This window comes from Aquila chrysaetos, chromosome 13, assembly GCF_900496995.4.
Source record: "Aquila chrysaetos chrysaetos chromosome 13, bAquChr1.4, whole genome shotgun sequence".
Classification (NCBI taxonomy): domain Eukaryota; kingdom Metazoa; phylum Chordata; class Aves; order Accipitriformes; family Accipitridae; genus Aquila; species Aquila chrysaetos.
Window position 1 is genome coordinate 23571663 of NC_044016.1, and position 18833 is coordinate 23590495.

General features: G+C 36.4%; 1 protein-coding gene across 4 annotated transcripts in view; it reads left to right on the plus strand.

Moving 5' to 3' along the window:
* Nucleotides 1–18833, plus strand: part of STRN (striatin) — a 73818-nt gene that overhangs the window by 25777 nt on the left and 29208 nt on the right. For all 4 annotated transcript variants that reach the window (XM_030035037.2, XM_030035040.2, XM_030035038.2 and 1 more), the window contains exons 5-7: nt 1327–1491; nt 12977–13112; nt 15063–15198. In XM_030035037.2, coding sequence (XP_029890897.1) covers nt 1327–1491; nt 12977–13112; nt 15063–15198 — 437 coding nt within the window. The remainder of the gene's footprint in view (nt 1–1326; nt 1492–12976; nt 13113–15062; nt 15199–18833) is intronic.

Below are 18833 nucleotides of genomic sequence, written 5' to 3' on the forward strand. Positions count from 1 at the left end.
GATAGTTAGATTCTAAGGTCTTCTAATCAGCTAGCAAAACTTTTGCTTTCTAATTTTTTTTGGTGTGTTACAGAGGATTGAATGAGAGGGGAGGGAGACAGTAAGGAGAGTCTGGAGCTTTTCCAGATTTTTGCAGGAATTATACAAAAGTTAAATTTTTCTGTTGGATGGCTTGTACATGCTTTTCTTTTGCAGGCTCAAATCTTTGCATGTATGTTGAATAAATGTAAATAAAGTGGTCTGACTTGAATCAGTGATTTTGAAGACAAGTCATTTCTTCTCAGCGCAATTCATAAATAAGTGACACAGTGCCGAATACAGAGTGCGTATTACTGACGGACTCTGTTTTGCATAGGTGACTTGTTTGATTTTTATATAGCCAAGAATTTCTCTTCTAATGTTGTTATGTGGAGGATATTGTTAAATAATTGGGAGGAGAATGTTCTTGCAGGAAAAGTGCATGTCCTTGATTTGTAACAGCTGTTACTATAAAATAGAATTTCCCCTCTTTAGAGTCCTCTAGAGTATTGACCATTTAATCAGTCCAGTGCTCCTGAGAAGACAGTACTATTAACTCCATATTCTAGAGGAAAGGAGAGAGATCAATTTTTACCTTTTTTTTTTTTTTTTTAATTATTATTTCCTCCCTGGCAGTATGGCATATTGATGAAAGAGTCAACTTAAGACCCTGAGGTTTTCATATGAGCTAGTCCAAGATTCTTGCTGCCCAGCCCTTATATGCAAGACAAATTAATATTTTGCAGATCCATAAGGAAGAAGCAGAACAAAGATTTTATCAAACCTAGTGCATTATAAATAATAACTCTTACTAGTAACTACAGCTACAGAATTTGTTTCTATTCCTGCTGTTTTCTACACTTCTAATAATGCTTACATAAGGAACATATCTGATACTTCTTGTAAGGCTTCATGTGTAGTTTCCATGTGTTGAAGAATGAAATGGCCATGTTGTACATGCAACTGTGGTGATTTTTATAAGCCAGTTGTAAATATTTTAACTGAAAGTGCTTTTCCATCCATTTTAGTAAATGAATGAATAACGTATTGTATAACCTCTGACTGCTAGGCTCTTTGATTTTTTATTTATTTATTTATTTATTTTTCAGTGACTGTAGAGGCTGGTACTGCAAGAGGCAATCCCTCTGCAGCTGGTACAGGATGATTTATAAGCATGTTTCATTAGCACAGCACCATACTTTGCTAAGCTAAGGGGTTGAAGATGATGAATTTAGGGAGATGTTTTCATTTACTCTTTTGAATAAGTGAGATGTGCATGGAAGATTAGCATGAGTTCTGTTCCTACAGGTATCTACAAGAAGTAGGCTACACCGACACGATATTGGATGTGAAGTCAAAACGAGTACGAGCTTTATTGGGCCTCTCAAGTGATGCTTCAGAGAAGGAAAACAGAAATCAAGAGCCAATGGTAAATGGCACAGAGGGCCAGATTAAAGAAAACACAATGATTGGGTAAGCATCAAGATGACATTGTTATCTTTCTCCATAAATGCATGTAATGGTGTAGAACAGATTTTTGTTTACTGAGAATATTTCAGGATTTTTTCCCTAGTTGGAGATCAGAGCATTTCTAACTAATCTTATTACATTAAGCAGTAAGTATGGAAGTAACTCTTAAGATTCACAGCTTAAAAGCACAGTAAGTTTTTTTTCAGTTGGATAGCAGCACAAAGTCAAATCACGCCTCTTTGAGATAAGGGTTGCTAAGTGGTTAGAGGTCAGTGTTGTTTCAAATTAACGGTTTATTTGTGTTGCTGGAAACTTCACTGTATCGATTACTGCCTTTGCTCTTCTGGTCTGTGCTGACTATGATATGATAATCTATGTGAGATACAGGATTTTTTTGACTGGATCTCAAAAACAAAGTCACTTGCTACATTCTGATTCCTGTAAGTTTTTGATTTTCCACTAATGGATATACATATGTAAATGTGACTGAAATGTAAGGTCCTCATTTCTGTCTTTCAATATTTCTAATACTATGAAAAGTCAGTCAAGGAGAGTAAAACCTTGTGCTTACTTTTAAGTGATGTTGAAAACAAGAGGCTTTTTTCCATTTTCTTCTCTTTTTCATGTAGAGTTTAAAAAAGAAAAAAAAAGTGAGTTAAATCTGAAACTTAATTGTAGAGGCTTCAGGAAAACAATCTGTTTGTTCTTGTTTAAGATATTGTAGTTGCAAAACTTGAAAAATAATGAAAATGATGCAGAATTGTTTGTCTGAACAATACATGAGGTAGCTGTTCCCAGTAGTTTGTGCTGCATCAACAAGCACAGCTTTCCTCAAAGATTCTCCCTCTTTTTTCCTTTTCTATACTGATGTGGCAAAATTCAAGACTTTTTTTTTTTTTTCCTAAGGTCTAATACTGTTCTATGACACATTCTGTCTTTTAAAGCATTTGTAAAATTTCCTTATACCCAGCAGATAGCTGCAGCAACGTCAGGCCAACAAGTTACATAAGGGTAGAAGTTCATTGTTATGTAATTAAATTTAATGCTGTGAGGTCGAAAATTTAAATGTATAAGAAAACCTGCAAGCTACTAAACTATATTGTGCTGCTACATAGTTTACTAGCCATGTCATTTATGTACAGCAGCTTTGTTTTGGAAGAACAAGGAATGCTTGATAGATTACAATAACAATTTTAGTTCTCTTTCTGGTGAAGGGGTCACTTCTTCTCAGGGGAAGTGGGTAAATAAAGCTCCTCTTCTTACACCTCAAAATTTCTTTAAATGTGTTTACTTTGGTTTTGAAACAGATGGATATATTTATAAGGTAGTTATTTGATGGATGAAATGGTTGGACAGTGGTTTTGATACAGCGGTTTTGGATACACTTTAATTTCTTTCCGATCTACTTGCTCTCTGGTTAGATCTGATATTATGTTTAACACTTTGTAATCTACCCTGTGGCTGAGGATATTCACTGATGGAGAAAAATTAGTTCCCTTCCATTGTGGCTCTGCAATCTTGTCAGCTGCAAGGCTGGTCAGGCTGCACGCTTTGAGAAACTGTTCTCATCTCACTTGAGATACATAAAATGGCAGGCTGTATTAGAAAGCTTAGGGGAGCATTTTGATACATGATGTGCGAGAAGTGACTCCAGGGTTTTACAGTGGAAAAATTTTCCAGGGATCTTGTTCAGCATAGTCACATCAGTATTCGTGGGTGATTCTGAGTTTGTGGATGTCTGCTGAGATCTCTCTCAATGAGAGGAAAAAGTTGGGATTTTACTAAAATTCCTTGGTCAATCTAAGTTCAGGACTAGCTTTCAATGCTGTGATTCGTCTGTGTTTCAAGTATGCTTTCAGACCATCTCTTTAAATTTTACATGCAGGAGACATTCTGTGGCTTTCTTCCTGGCAGAGACTGCCTGTTACTTAACAGCTATTTCATCTTGTGCTACTAGGTACTGTAAAAAGTTACACCTCACTGTTTCTGTGGCATGTGGCACTGTTCACCTCCTCCCAACTGCATCATTGCTTGCTTCTGAGATTTCCAAGTGCAGCTTTATGGCAGATGGGAAATCAGAAAAGAGATGAGATGTTGTTCTTGAGTAGCTCATACTTACCTGTTACCTGCCTCATCTATATTGTTGGCATTACTTAAACATGTATACAACAGCTTCTTTTTGAAGAGTATTAGCATTGAATAGGTGACTAAGATTTAAGGCACATGGATCTTGCTCCTGATCCCAATTGGAATTCTTACTGAGTGTTTGAAAACTTAATTCAGTGGTTGTTTTCTACCTGGTTGGCAGAACTGGGAAAAATTTAGGTGTCTCGGCTAAATTCTGGCTCACAGTCAAGGTAGGGGCAGTCTTTGAAGCAACCTCACCAGTGCTAGGCTGCTTACTGGGAGGGCAAAAAGATTGGCAGTTCTTTTAGCAGCCTCTTATTCCTAGCATGCATGTGAAGTGAGAAGAGGATTGGGGCCGCAGCAAGCTTGTACGGTCGGAAGGAGTGCGATGAACAAGTGCCTGCGGTTTGGTAGTGGTAGAGGAGAAAAGTTACGGTGAGAGATTGGAAGAACAAGAAACCACCAAAACAGTGCAATCTCAGGAAGTTTAAGGACATATGTATGTGTATGCCAGAACCGCCAGACATTGGGACAGTTGCAAACTAAAACGCAGATTGAAGATGCTCTGTGGCTTTGTATGGATACAGTGAAACTTTTTGTAGGAGAAAGCTTTGCTAATCACCACAGAAGCCTGTGAGCTGCTCAAGCCAATGCAGTCTGGCAAATTTTGTGGTTCAAAACTTTTAATGAACATCGATGCCAAACACCTGCTAGCAAGTCTGAGGCTAGTCATCAACCTGAAGATGTTTTAGTTACATTTGAAGAGCACAGTGCTGGACAAAATGTAATGTGTGGAAATGAATCTAGTCTAACAAGGAATACCTCTGTTAAAGTGAGAAAATGCAGCTCGTAGAGCATTTGATTTGTTTGATCTTGGAAGAACTGCTTAATATCGTGGACCCAGCTGAGACTCTGGATTTTAAGTCTGATTTTTAGAAAAATGTTTACATGGAAGGAAGAATATGAGAAGTGGAGTATGGGGATTGAACAAAAAGAACGCTTGTGGGTGAGAAGCAATGAAGACAAATCAATAGGAGTTTGGAAAGAATATGGGGGAATGTGATGAAGATAACATAAATAGAGGGGAAAATGGCACAGTGAAAAACAGAAGGAAAATGGATACACTGATGCGTTTCAGGAACAGGAAAATGGAAGGCACATTAGCTTTAAATTTCCTTAAAGATTTCTCCATATAGCAATGTAAATTGCAGAAAGAACAGATTGGCTAAAACTGCCTTCTGTACAACTGAACACTCGTGATAAATCCCAAAGAAAGTAAAAAAAAAACCAAAAACGGTATTTGATGCTTTTATGCTGCCATATGGTTACCTCTTTGGGAGGAGAGAGGGGTAACGGAAACAGGAAAGAAAACTTCCTTTATGTTTTGATTATCATTTATTGGTAATGGGCAAATACTTTCTCAGTGAAATGAAAGTGGTGGAGAACAAACCAAATTGGTACTGAGAGAAATTCCAGTAAAAGAATGGAAGACCTGATGTACTTCTCAACACAGTCTGATTTTAGCACGGTTTTTGTGTAAGCCCATTGATCTGTGCATAGTGCTTGTTGCTGCCACTTAGCCTCCTTCAGCAATACCTCTGATCTACTTCTGACTGTACTTCTGACAACAGCAGACACCCACACTTATCTTTTTTCGTTTGGAAATGCCTTAGACTGTTGTAAGGGTAAGCCCTGGCATTTTTCCTCTGACCCCAGGAATGTGTAAAGTGTATACTTTGTGGTGGGTAGGGAGGGTATGCCTCCTCTGCTCAGCTCACTACATCTTTTACAAATTTTTATGAGTTGTCTGTTATACCAGAACTTGTCTGTTATATCAGTTATACCTACTTCAACAGCTGGCGTTCGGACACTCAGTGCTGTGATGGTGACAGCAAGTCAAGCTTTTTTAATGAGAAAGGCTGGTGAGAATGTTTGGGGTGATTATTGTGAGGTTGATGCTGTTTACTTTGTATGGAGAAGTGTACAGTAGTCACTGTAGTGCAAGTATTTAAGACAATAATATTTATTTGCAGCAGATAATATGTAACTTGAATTCTGCTAGGCTCCAGTTACCTTAGAAAATTGCCATCTGGTCCCTCATACCTCTCAGCTTAATTTTGTATGCTTTAGAGGGTTGCAGTTACATCAGAGAACTACCCCCACCTCTTTGTTTTTTCATTCTTTTGGTACAGTGATGAACAAACTACTGTTGTCTGAAAGTCTTTTAAAGCCAAACCAGTTTCTCTTCTTACTATTAGGTGAAATAGCCTCAGTCTTTGTGTTACTAGCTGCTACATCTGTGGCCAAACTTGTATTCTTACATTGCCTATTTATTTGCTAATGTACAGATCGTCTTGAAAACTTTAGCACTCAAGACATCATGTGGATTTTGAATGCATCCTGCAAGATTTTGATTCGATAAATGAAATGTTAATATGATAACCTGAGATAGTTATAGTCCTGTTTCCACTTATTTCATGGAATTTAAAAGGGAATCTGTTTTCAGTTTCTTCAATCAGCTCACTTGCATTACAAAAGATAAGTACCACTTGGCATGACTGGACTCAAAAGTAGATACTAAAATAATAACTTTATAATAATAGTTGAAATTCTTAACACCTGCAGTGAGAGGAATTGGTGTTTTCCCCCAACAAACTGAAACAGAGATGAAAGCTGCCTGCAAATGTCACTTGTAGCCTTGAAAACATGAGAGTATTCAGGTATCTTAGGTTCACTTATTACCTCATTTTTTAATAGCTTTATCTTAGTGACTGAAACCTAAACAGTCAAATTAGTTTACCTTCTTGAAGGTATGTACTTGACTACCATTTGATATGAATGGAAGCAAATAGAATAAAGGAATAGACCTCGAAAGGAATGAGGGTATATACCAAGCATATGAATGTATATACACATATATATGGATGTGTGTATATATAAAAACAATATAGATAAAACATCTGAGTTCTTGCTAAAGGTTTGATCATTAGAACTATGTTTAAATAGCTCAAAGAAGCTTGTTAAAGAAAAATGATCCTGAATGATGTATCAGTCTCTCTCTGAAACCGATCTACTGACCTTTTTTTTTTCCTATTGAACCGCATATGGCTTCTACTGCCTATACTTTATATGAGCAAAAAGGCATCAAACATCAACATTTCAGAGCAAATCCAAAGACCTTTTCAAAGATTAAAATTAAACTTTTTGAAGACCTTATCTTTCTGATGTGCAACACATCATTCCAACTGGCACTTCAGCAAATGAACATCTTTCTATACCAGAAAGCCTTGAATAACTCTTTTGCATTTCTAAATCGTATTAACACTGACCCATGTAATGAAAATGCTGCATACTGGCTGATGAATGTTGTGTGTTGACTAGCTTATAAAATGGTTTATTTGGGAAAATTATCTCTGAATTTAACAACCTGTTTCATTTCAACATCTGCCATGAAAAAGATTTCCAATATAGTATGCAAGACTAAAATATTGAATTACAAAAAAAAAAAAAAATCCAAAATCTATTTGCTTTATTCCCTTTACTGGTGGTTTTTTCCACCTTTTTCCTGTTTGTCCCTGCCTCCATCTTGGAGTGACCTAACAGGCATTTCAAAGACACCTGATTTAGGTCAGACCTGGACACTTTCAACAGATGCATTAAAGCGGGGGGGGGAAAAAAGGTAAATTGGGGTTTTGTGTGAAGAAAGTAGTACCAGTGGACCACTCGATTTCATTGGCACAGATCTATGGCTTAAGGGTTTGAGGGATGCTTCTTGGAAATGTCACATAAGACTCATGGTACAGAAGGAATGGGGAGAAAGACAGAGAATTTGTGCAGTGGGAGAAAGAAGCAAAGAGAGGGGAGGTGAATAGAGAAATAACTTACGAAAGTTACTCAGTTCTTCAAACGCTAAATTTATTTTTTATTTTTATTCTTTAAAAAGCTTGTTTATTTGACACATTATGGTTATCTGACTAGATTTGGCAAGAGAAGTGGCCTTTCCTTTTTAAATGGCATTCCTTTGCAATTCCAATTTACATCCAAACCATTTTGTAAGTGTTGCTTACCAGTTGTAGTATGTATTGCACTGGTTCTTGCATTGTGTGGTGTGAATTCATAAGAGGTTTCAAAGGTTGTGACAGACTGTCTAGCCTGCCCTGTGTTCCTTGTGTGTAAATTTTGATGGTTGTAAGTGTTCCATAGTTTTATAAATTATTAGTTTGATATTTTCTGTGCTGCGTTATGAAAGATTTTGCACACTATTGAAGATTTAACAAACTGTTCTTAAAGATAGTCCTCATAGAAAGAATATATTTGAATTTGCATGCATTTATTTACTGCGTCCAGTTTGAAAGAACTCAAGTAGCCACACTGAAAAGACTGTGTTAAAACATAAAATAACTAAATTCTATCAGGAATTAATAAAACTTATGACCTTGCAGTAGCAGGTTTTGATAGTAGGAGGAAAATGAGCCAAGGAAAATGACTTAAGAAAGAGTATGCTAGAATAGCTCTTTGAATGCTGGGTCACAACAGGCTTTTTCCTGTACAGGCCCCAGAAACATTTCTCAGCCTAAGCTGGACTTGTGTTTATTTAACTTTACTGTGGTATTTCTTCCTGCTTCTGAATTTATCAATAAAATCTGGTTTTATTTAAGATAACTTGTGTATGTCTTGGATAAAACAAGCAAACAAAAAAACCCTCTAGTTTTTCCTTTGGGAGAGTGAGTAGGACTGAGACAGTTAATGGCCTTGTGGTTGGGCAATTCATGGGAGAAGTTTGAGAGTCTCCCTGGACATGACCACAGACTTGCAAGAGTTATTATCAACAAAGGAGAAGGTAATGATAGAAGTATTGAATGTGTTGGTTACAAAGGAAATATATGTCTGTAGTGTGGCTTTAGTCTAAGTTAAACTTGACTTTGCAATATGAAACGTTCTGGATCATGTTGGGAGCAGGAAAGGTATCATCAGTGTGCTGTTTTAGTTTCCACATTAGCAGCTTCACCTTTCCTATAGGTTATGGCTTCTACTTTTCACTCAGTAAGAAACAGGACTTATGTTAAGATCCTGAATATTAAATGTAGAAAGCCAATTGAACGCTATACATTTTGTAAAGCTGCTAATATTTCAATGTCAGGGACAACTGGATTTTTACACAAAAAACTTGTCTTGAGCCATGTCACTGTAGGGCAGAAAATGAAGAGTTGGCTGTATGGCCTGCTGATACCCAGCGAGAGCCATGCTTGCTTTAAATAATACATGTGGAATATCCATAAATCATATTTCTTAGATTTCATGGGAAGATATTATTATTTAGTCTTAAAGGTGCCGAGGGGTTAAGACAAATCTGAATAATTGAACAGCCTGTAAAATTCAAGTTGGGATGAGATTTTCAGGGCAGTCACAGCTGCAGAAAGTTCTGGCACCTTCTCCTGAGGAGAAAAATATTCATGTGATTTCAGGTTTATGTTGCTTTAAGGGAGGTAAGTACTTCAGTTATGAGCCCATTTGTAACAAGAAATTTGTGTTTTAAACAGGAAAAAGTGTCTTTAGGGATCAGAAGTTCCCTGTGTCAAGAGTAATATTCACAAAATCTGCGCACTGCCCATCTGTTACTAGTAAGATGGAAAACCCAGCAGCTTTAGTGTAGCTATACTTCACTTTTTGGCACTACTTAATGTACTTGTTATCCTTGTGAGAAGCAATGAGTCCTGTTGTACTTAATCATGTGCAGACACAAGTAACAGGTAGTCTTTCTGCCCCAAAGACTTTCCTGTCTAACTGGATAAGGCCACTGGAGAGGAGGATGCAATGCACAGAGTATCTGATAGAAGATGTTATATTGGTTAAATGATTTGGTTTTGGTTTTTTTTTTTTTTTTTAGGTTTGGTTAGGAAGTGGTAAGTCAACTGGGATGAAACCCTGAAGGAAAGAAGGCAAGGCTAGGTGCTGGGGAGAAAACCATGCAAGGGTGCTGTTGCAGAGTACAATTGAGGAAGGAGCAGTGGGAAAGAGATTCAGAACAAGCAGCTGAGGAGCACAGGGTTGAGGAAGTCCTGCCAAAATCTGGTTGCTCTATGCTCGCTGCCTTGGCAGCTTCTGTAGCTGCTCTTGCTGTCTGGGGTTTCTGGTTTGTTCTTCCCTAGCAGTTTTTCTTTAAATGCTATGGCTGGGGAAGAAGAAAAAAGCAACACCTAAGTTCTTGCACTTTGAAAATTATGTTCTCCCTTACATATGTTTTGATCCAGGACAGTCCAGTAAAGAGGAATTGTCCTTTCTGAGACCTTTTTGGGCTTTTTCTTCTTTTTATTTGCAACAGGTCCTGAACCTTGTCATAGTCTTGCCTCACTCATGCCTGTAATACTACAGTGCATGTATCAGTCCCCGCCTTTGGAGCTCTATTCTGTTGTTTTCACCCATTGATTTTTTTTAAGTATTCTAGACTGCAAAAGCCCTGGAAATTTCTTCTTCTAAAATGGAATTTATAGTCATTTATTATACTACCCTATCTCTGAATATATTTTTGCCACTTCTACTTTTTTATGTTGCTTTGTGAAAGACCCCATAAGAGAAACAAAATAAACAGATGGAAAATAATGAAACAAGCAAGCTTCAAATTGCCATCTAAGTACATAACATAAATTAGCTAAGGCTAGACATTTTCTTAAGTATATTTTACAGTATTCCTAAGTGTTCATGCTGACAGTAATATCTAAAATGCATTATGTTTATGTGCTGCTAAAGGATCAAAAATAGCTAAATGAAAAGTAGCTCAATTATTGAGTCACTTTTGATTTGACTGCTAAAGTGTATTGGAGTACAATGTAGCCAAGCAACCTGTCTGTCAGCTTGAGGCTTCTTTTCCCTGTAGAACCTTTAAATAGTTTAAATATTCCGTCACTTCTGTTTTCTTTTTTTAGTTCTTAGGAATTCTTTCTCGGAAGTTGTGCCTTAGCACAAATAATCTTTTGTGGTACTATGCTGACTTTGTACTTTCTTGTACTGTGCAGGAATTCTGAAATATGATAAACTACTGTGTTTTGCAATGCATGAGATGCCTTTTACCCTACTGTGTAAATAGAGATATACAATTATGTATATGACCTGCCCAATAAAGTATGTAACAGTTAATATGATAGTTGAATTCAGACCAGTTACTTAAAAAAGATACAACCTTCTCTTTCGGTGGTCACTTTGAACTTCAGTGTGAGAAAGCCTGATTTAAGATCAAATGAGGACTGAGCCAAATCTAGATATGAATTACTACAAATTTTTGTACCTGTAGAACAATATCTGTCGCTTAATAGGAAGTTCTGTTGATTAAAATTTTACATTCTCTGTTTGGTATTGGTTCATATGTTGTTTACTGTAGCGTGTCTGATAGTTGCTAATATAGATCAGCAGCCATGATGTTTTTACATGGCAAAGTAGAGAGGAAAAAACAGAAATACAATTGTGGTCAGATGATTTAGTCCACTAAAAGCTGACCAGGACACACAAAATTTGCTGAAAATCAAGAAGTTAGTCAAGCGAAGCACATTACGAGTTTTGTCTTATCAAGATTTGTATGTTGGAAACAGTGAAATAACAGTACCTTAGGATTTCTGTGAAAATGTACATTATTACTACAGATTCATGAGGTATCATAGTCTGCCAAAGCATTGACTACTTAAGAAAAGGAAAAATATTACAGAGCGCTTTCAGGTGTGTCATAGAAACAAGAGGGTCAAAATACTGCAGGAAGCAAGGCAAATTGGAAACATGTTTGAGATTTGTTCTTATCTTAAGATAAGCTATGGGAAGTGGAAGGAATATTCTCAGTAAAACCAGTGACCATGAAAACATACTATACATCATGGTATATTATGGTGCTGTGTATGTGGAATTTCTAATGGCAAGTGAAATCTTTATTGGTATTTTTGGGCTGTAAAGATGAGTAAATGAAAAAAGGATAGAATAGCAAATAGTCTTAGTGAGATGCAGACATATTGGGGCTATGAAGAAGCCACTCCTGCTAATTTTTGTCATGTAAGCGTAGAACTGCTTGAGCAGAGACTGCGTAAAGAAGGAAGTGTGCTGCTTGTCATGCCTTATTACACATCAGAGCTTTTGCCATTGGATGTTTCCTGTAATAAACCTTTGAAAAGTGTTATGAAGAAACACTGGAATAAGTGGGTGATGGGCAGATAATCAGGTGTTTACACTGCAGGGAGTTTAATAGGTCTTACTATATAGGCTTGTTAGTTGAACATTTTGAAATGGGTCATAGCAGAAGCAAAATGTAGCATTAGCAAGACACTTGCTAGTAGTAAGGGTGACTGTTCAAGACAATTTAGAGCTACAATTCTGAAAGAGAGAGAGAATTCTGTTGTTTCAGTGGTTGTGAAAATCAAGATGACGTGCATTTAGTGATGAACTATGAAAAAGACTACTGATTAAAGGTAAGGAAACAATAAAGCTTGTCTTTGCTGTAAAGTCATATAAAGAATGCAAAAGGGTTTACTGGAAGTAATCATTACAATTCAAACTGAATTTTTTTTTTTTTTTAACCACTTTATCTTTGAGGGATTGATGGAGAAGTGCGTCTTCTGCATAGAAAACACGGTACCTGTTGTTAATTTTAGGATTTCTTTAATTGTACTTTCATCAGAGTTTTAATAATGGTTACAGTCCTGCTTCTTGGATTCTTGCTCTTCAGTTGTTAATATGACAACCCTTACGCTTCCTGTTCTGAGGCACTGCCTGAATTTGTGCTAGTGCAGTTGTAATTTTACCCAGTCTTCATCCGTTTGCTTGTTTAATGTTAACATCTACATAAACATTATTTAGTCATCAGTGACATTTTCCCATTATATTGTTTTATAGTGGCAAATTTACCGTGTCTCAGAAGTTAATGAATGATAGACCTAGAGCTTGATGTTTCCCAGAAAGGTGAGGAACATCAGATAGCAGCAGCAAAATTTTCCTGTACCCTGATGTACATGTGGGAGGCCAACTTAGTATCTGTAACTCATATCCTTGCTGCTGAGGCTTTCAGTGATGGTATATCAGTATTGATGTTGCTTTTGGGCACATACCAGATGAACGTTGCTTTAACATGCTTTTAAAATAAAAAATTGAAGTGTCTGTCCTGGTAATTGCAGCTGCATGAGAAACAGTTGCTTCTAATAATTTATGGATAATGTTTAGTTTTTTAATCCACAAGCCCTTTACCTGTAATAGTCTAGTTTTATCTGTAGGCTTATTTTAGTCTCGTGTTGTTGGACATCATAATACAGAACAGACTGGTAAATTGCAAAAGTGATGTTGTTATGATTTCTTTCGGCTCATGATGGTGGTGGTTGTTGTTGTTGTTTAGGAAACCTGAATTGACTGACTCTGCCTCTCTGCTAGAGACCTTCAAGTTTCTTGAAAATGCAGCTGCAGACTTTAGTGATGAAGAAGATGAAGAAGATATTGAAGGAAGAGAGAAAACAATCATTGATACTGCAACAGTGAGTGGAAAAAAATAATTGAAAAAGTTACGAAGAACAGAAAAAATGAGATTAATGAGATGCCTATATGCAAAGTATATCACTGTGTATGTACACGTGCAAATCATTAATGCATCTTTATGATGGTCTGTCCAAGCATGTGTGCATAAGAGGAATTATATATGCATATCTGAGTTTGTGCATACAAGTTAAGCTTTATCATCTCTATTGCTTTAAGTTTGCAGCAAGAGATTAAAATTTTTTAAATTGTCTTTCTACTATTCCATCCTGCCCAGTATTTTTTATATATATTGGATACAATTTTTAAGGTAGCGGTTGTCCTTTTTTTACAATTTTCAGATAGTTTGGAGGTATTGTTCGTAATGTTGCACGTCAAAAATGCATTGTTTCTTGAATACTTATATAAATGTATTGATATTTAAAATTACTTGTAGAAATTTGTCCTTGTAGGGTACAGAACTGAAATACCACATTTCTCTTTAAATAGTTTGTGGACAGAAGAAAAAGTATAACTGGAAAAACTCTAACATGTGGTTAATAAACTTTTTTGTTGTTTATTCAGTTAAATACCTGAAACTCCCTCATGATCTATACTTTGCTATATGATTTGGTCATATGATCACATAAGATAGATACATACAATCAGTACTCAATTTTATCCTCTTCTTTTCAAAGTTAATATTTATTCAATGAGTTGCATTCCCTAACAGTTGAAGTAGATAAGAGTTATGATGGACGTGATTGTTTCTATGATCAGTTTTAAGAATGAACACTTAAAAACCCATCAGTTTTAAAGAGGAGCTTTGTAAGCTTGTTCCTCTCATCCATGGGCTGTGAACTAATGTCTGAGACTCTTCTGTAACATCATCTGTAATACAGTATGTTCAATAAGCCTGCTGAAGGAATGAAGCTTGAAATTTAGAATTGCTTCAGGTTTTGAAATTGGTTCGTTGTATTTAGAGGAAACAGTCATTCATCCTCATGAACGATGGGATGTTGGCAGATGTTCAACTATTGGATATTGAAGTCTTCTCAGACTTGACCCTTCACAAGGTGCCACGTCAAAATGCTGTGATGAATGTAATTTTTCTTTTTCTGTAGAAATTTATGCTACAGATTTCATGTATCATGGCATCAACTCACCTGTTAGTCAAATAACTGTAAAGTTTCTAGTCCATTTTGATTATTGGAGGAAAAGTAAATTTACTGCATTTCTGTATGCAGAAAGCATACAATGTGGTCCTTCATGAAAACATGTATTTGTTCTTTTACCAAAATTTGATAATTTTATAATTTTTTTTTACCAAATTTGCTTTTGAATTTGAAAGGGAAATGCAGTTTAAACATGGAAGTACCATGTTTAAATAACAGTAATATCTGAGAAAGTATTCAGGATGGAATGCTTTTTGCTAAACCTAAGCAAATTATCTCTTGTCAGTTGGTTTGTTTTTTTTCCCTAGGCTTGTCTTTTGGTCCACATGTAGAGTGATTTCAGGGATGAGAGTTAAAAAGGCTATTTTCAGAGAAGCAGAGTGAGTTTGGTTTTGCTGAAGTCCCTTTTACAGCATTCTGGGGGTTTTGTTTGTGGGTTTTGTGTGTTGCTGCTTTTTTTTTTTTTTTTTTTTTTTTTTTTTTTTAAATCTGTATTAAGAGAAAGTTTGTACTTCTCTGGTATTAAAAAAAAAATAGTGGTCTAGGTCAGTGTAGACTTACTATCCAGTGATCGATTATTGGTGTTCGTGGGAAGAAAGATCTACAGACAAATTTCATTTTGACTTAGAAATTTGAACAAAGTCTGTATGCTTATTCCAGATTTGCTTATTAATATATACTTTTCTGCTTCTTTAACTTCCTGTTAGGATTTTGCATAGAAGACAAGACGGTACTGCTCGGTATAAAGATGTGCGTGTAACTTGATTCAGCTTTTTTGTCTCCTTCCTGACCTTTCAGATTGTAAGGAAAAGAGTGCTATCTGACAGCAGTGAAGACAGAGATACAGAAGAAGCTTTGAAAGAGTTTGACTTTTTGGTTACCTCTGATGAAGGTGATGGGGAATCAAGAAGTTCAGGAGATGGAACAGACTGGGGTAAGGAAGTTTAATGGATTGTACCAGGAGAAAAAAAAATGTGCTAAGAATATATTGTGAGTGATTGATTGATTGAGATCTCTGTCATGATCACAGCACCTTCTGAGTATTCCTACAGTAAATAATTGGCAGACTGAAGTCGTCTTGATGTAATATTCTCGTTTTTCTGTATACTGCTTTAAGGATTCTTCAAGGTTTATGTTTTTGGTCAGTATCTTTTTCCTTTTCTTTAATAATAAGGTAGACAGAATTTGAATTTTAGGAGTGGAATTTCAATGTGTTTTCCCAGTGACCCATGCTAATGAAGGGCTCAGATAAAGTTGTATTTTACAGTTATGACATGAAAGTTATTCGTCGTCTTTGGTTTCTCCCACTTTGATACAGAGAGTAATGTGAGTCATAAAGACTGATTTAATTGTACTCTTGTTGTGTGTTAGCAATCTGGGCAATATGAGTTATTCAGTTGCTCAAATTTTCTTTTATAATTTATCAGAAGAATAGATCTTTACGCTCCCTAGTCATTAGAGAGACATTTTACAAACTGTTCTCTGTCCTTTGAGGTTTGTGTCCTGCAATCCAGAATGCCAGCATCCACTTTACCTTGACATAATTATTCCGCATAAACCCACTGCATAGGGAAGGGAAGAAGGAAGAGACTGGTTAAATATCTTGATGGGGAGCTGTTTCCTCCTTAAGCTGCTCTGGAAAGTCTTAAGCATAAGTGGACACAGAGGGGACTATGGGAGATGAATGGGAAGTAACTGAGCTTTATAATGGATCTGAAACCTCGACAGACAAATAAGCCATGGGAGCTGTGGATCTCACATTAGCTAACAGCTCCAAGATGCTGTATTTCACTGAAGCCATGTCCAGCTCCTGGCTGGACTCCAAATTATTGTACAGTGTGGTGTAGTCTCTCTGCTTAAGAGGATGTGCCTCAATATCCTTAGATACAGCAGTCAGTATTCTGTTCACCAAACAAATTTAGGAATGTTATGTATTAGGTTGTTCTGATACTTGTCTTTAATATTAAATTTTATCCATTTATGCTTGATAAGTGTAGCTATTGCTTGTGTCACTGAAAAGTTAGTATGCCAACAGGAGCTTTTTTGTTCTCAAATTCACACTTCTGGTTTATTTTTACTTTCATTGACGACAGCTCAGTACAAATGAGCAAAAGTCTAACACTGAAAATAAATTGTCATGGAAAGTAGTAGTTTCATTTCTAGAAATACTAAGGGGTTTTTTGAGTATAGACGTTCACGTTTTTCAGTTACTTGTTTCACAACCTGTGTCTCTTATTGTAACTGGATATAAGAATAAGCTTCTTCAAGGAACTGCTGTTATGAATCACTTTAATTTGATTTAAGTGAAACTGTTAAATGTAGCATGGAAGAGTGATGTTGTGTAGTGAGGATAGAAGCAAACAAAGGAAGTCCTTGCTTCATTTTGGATCCCAACCACTAGTGATCAGTTACAGTAATCTGTTGAACCCTTTTGGCTTGACAGGTCCTCAGAAGAGTTCAAGTAATTTTTAAACTATAAAGCACTTGCACGGTAGTAGTTCAGGATCCACTTGTGAGGTTGAACAGAACCTGTGGGACATGCAGGAAGCATCCTGGGACAGTCTGTAGAAGATTAATGTATTAAGTATTTTCCTGGCAACAATACACTCTAATATAAATTCATTTAAACTTTTTGTTGGAGGAGAGCAAAAAATCTTGTCTAGCCAGGGAGGAAAAGCATGATTAAAACTTATAACCTGGTCCCAGAAACAATACGTACTTGTTTGTCTCAAGCATGATTTTCTCATAACTCTTTTCAGTTCTTCACACAATTTGTGATCATTAGTGGTACTTAATTGGGCATGTGTATTAAGAGGACATGACTTAGCCCACAGACCATCTTTTTTAGAGCCTCTCTTCAGCTTATTAATACCTCTGTATTTTCATAGCAGCTGCAAAAAGCCTAATGTCTCAAGACTTCAGGTCTTGATTTAATCTGTCACTCCTGAGTATAGGATCATGACTGAAAGGGGTGAGAGATCATCTAGTCCAACCTCCTGCTCAGATCCATTTGCAGCAGGTTACTCTGGCCTTCTGGTCAAGTTTTGAGTATCTTCCAAAAAAGGAGTTCCCATAAACTCTCAGGGGCAGTATTCTGGTATTTGACTGTCCTCATAGTAAGAAGTATTTTGCCCTTCTGTAATGCAAGTCTAAGCAGAGTCTGTCTCTGTCTTCTCTACACCTGCCTATTAGGTAGTTGTAGGCAGTACCAAGATGCCTCTTCTGCCATTGCCGAACACTCACAGTAGTCTCAGCCCCTCCTTGTAGCTCACCTGCTCCAGCTGCCTTAACCATCTTAGTGGCTCCCTGGACTTGCTATACTATGTCAATAGTAGGTACTTAGCATTACATTTACAAGGTTTCCCAGTATAAGAAATATTATACTGGATGGAGTACTCAAGGTGTGGTCTGATGAGTGCCAAACAGAGGGGAGTAATCGCTTGCCTCACCCTGCTCTCTATGTTCTTGTTAATACAGCCCAGGATAGGATTGATCTCCCTTGCTGCAAGAGTATGTTGCTGACTCCTGTTTGATTTGATGTTGATGGAGAATCCCTAGGTGTTTTTCAGCATAGTTTATTTCTAACAAGTCAGTCCCCATAATAACCCATGTCTGGTTTTGTATCTTCTGTCCAACCATAGTGACTCCTTCAGATTGTGACTGATAGTGTTCTGCTTCCTCTATGGACATTTAATACTCTTTCTGCATATTAGTCTGAGGATAAGTTTATTATTGTTCGTATTTTAAAAGGTCTAGAATAGTTTATTGATGTACAAAGCAAACTTGGTCTGAAAGGAATTAATTTTTAAATAATAAGGTTGAGATTTTAATGGGGAAAAAAAGCAAAAAGATAATGCATGTCAAAAAATTTTGTAGCTGTAATGGTCATGAAAATAAATATATGTGAGGAGGGAGGTAATACAGCTTTTCCTCATAAATTATTTTTTTTAAGCTGCCTCAGTACAGTCTTTCTATATATGGAAAAAATGACTTAGAGCTTTGAACTCACATAACACATTTTGTTCAAAATTTCCGAGTATCATACTTCCCTGTATCATGTCACAGGGGAAGCAATTTGAGAGATGGGTTGGTTTGTTTTGTTTGTTTGTTTGTTTGTTTTTTAAAAGTGGGGATTCTTTTTTTCATTAGGCATGTTGAAATGTTTTGTGTATTTTCTCAAAGACTAGTAACTCAGTAACTCAGGTCTTCCAGTTTCTGTGAAATTTCATGGCTTTAGTGCTTTAAGATTTTATTCAAACCTTAGTGACATGTATACTGTGTTCCAAAATGATTTAAATGTGTTGCTGCTTTGTGTAAATGACAACATAGCACAAAGGCAATGAAATGAGAATTTGAAATGCAACGCAACATCTGAGTTGTAAAGTTATGTTGACCAGTAACATAGCTGCTGCTTCTAGATGTAATAATTCTTTCCCTAGAGGAGAAAAAAGCTGAAAAATACGTCCTGATTTATTTTAAAGTAAATGTTGCTTACATTTCTGAACAGCTATGTGCTTGGTTATAGAAATTAGGCATGTGAAATTTCATCTCAATTTTTTGTTAAGAAAA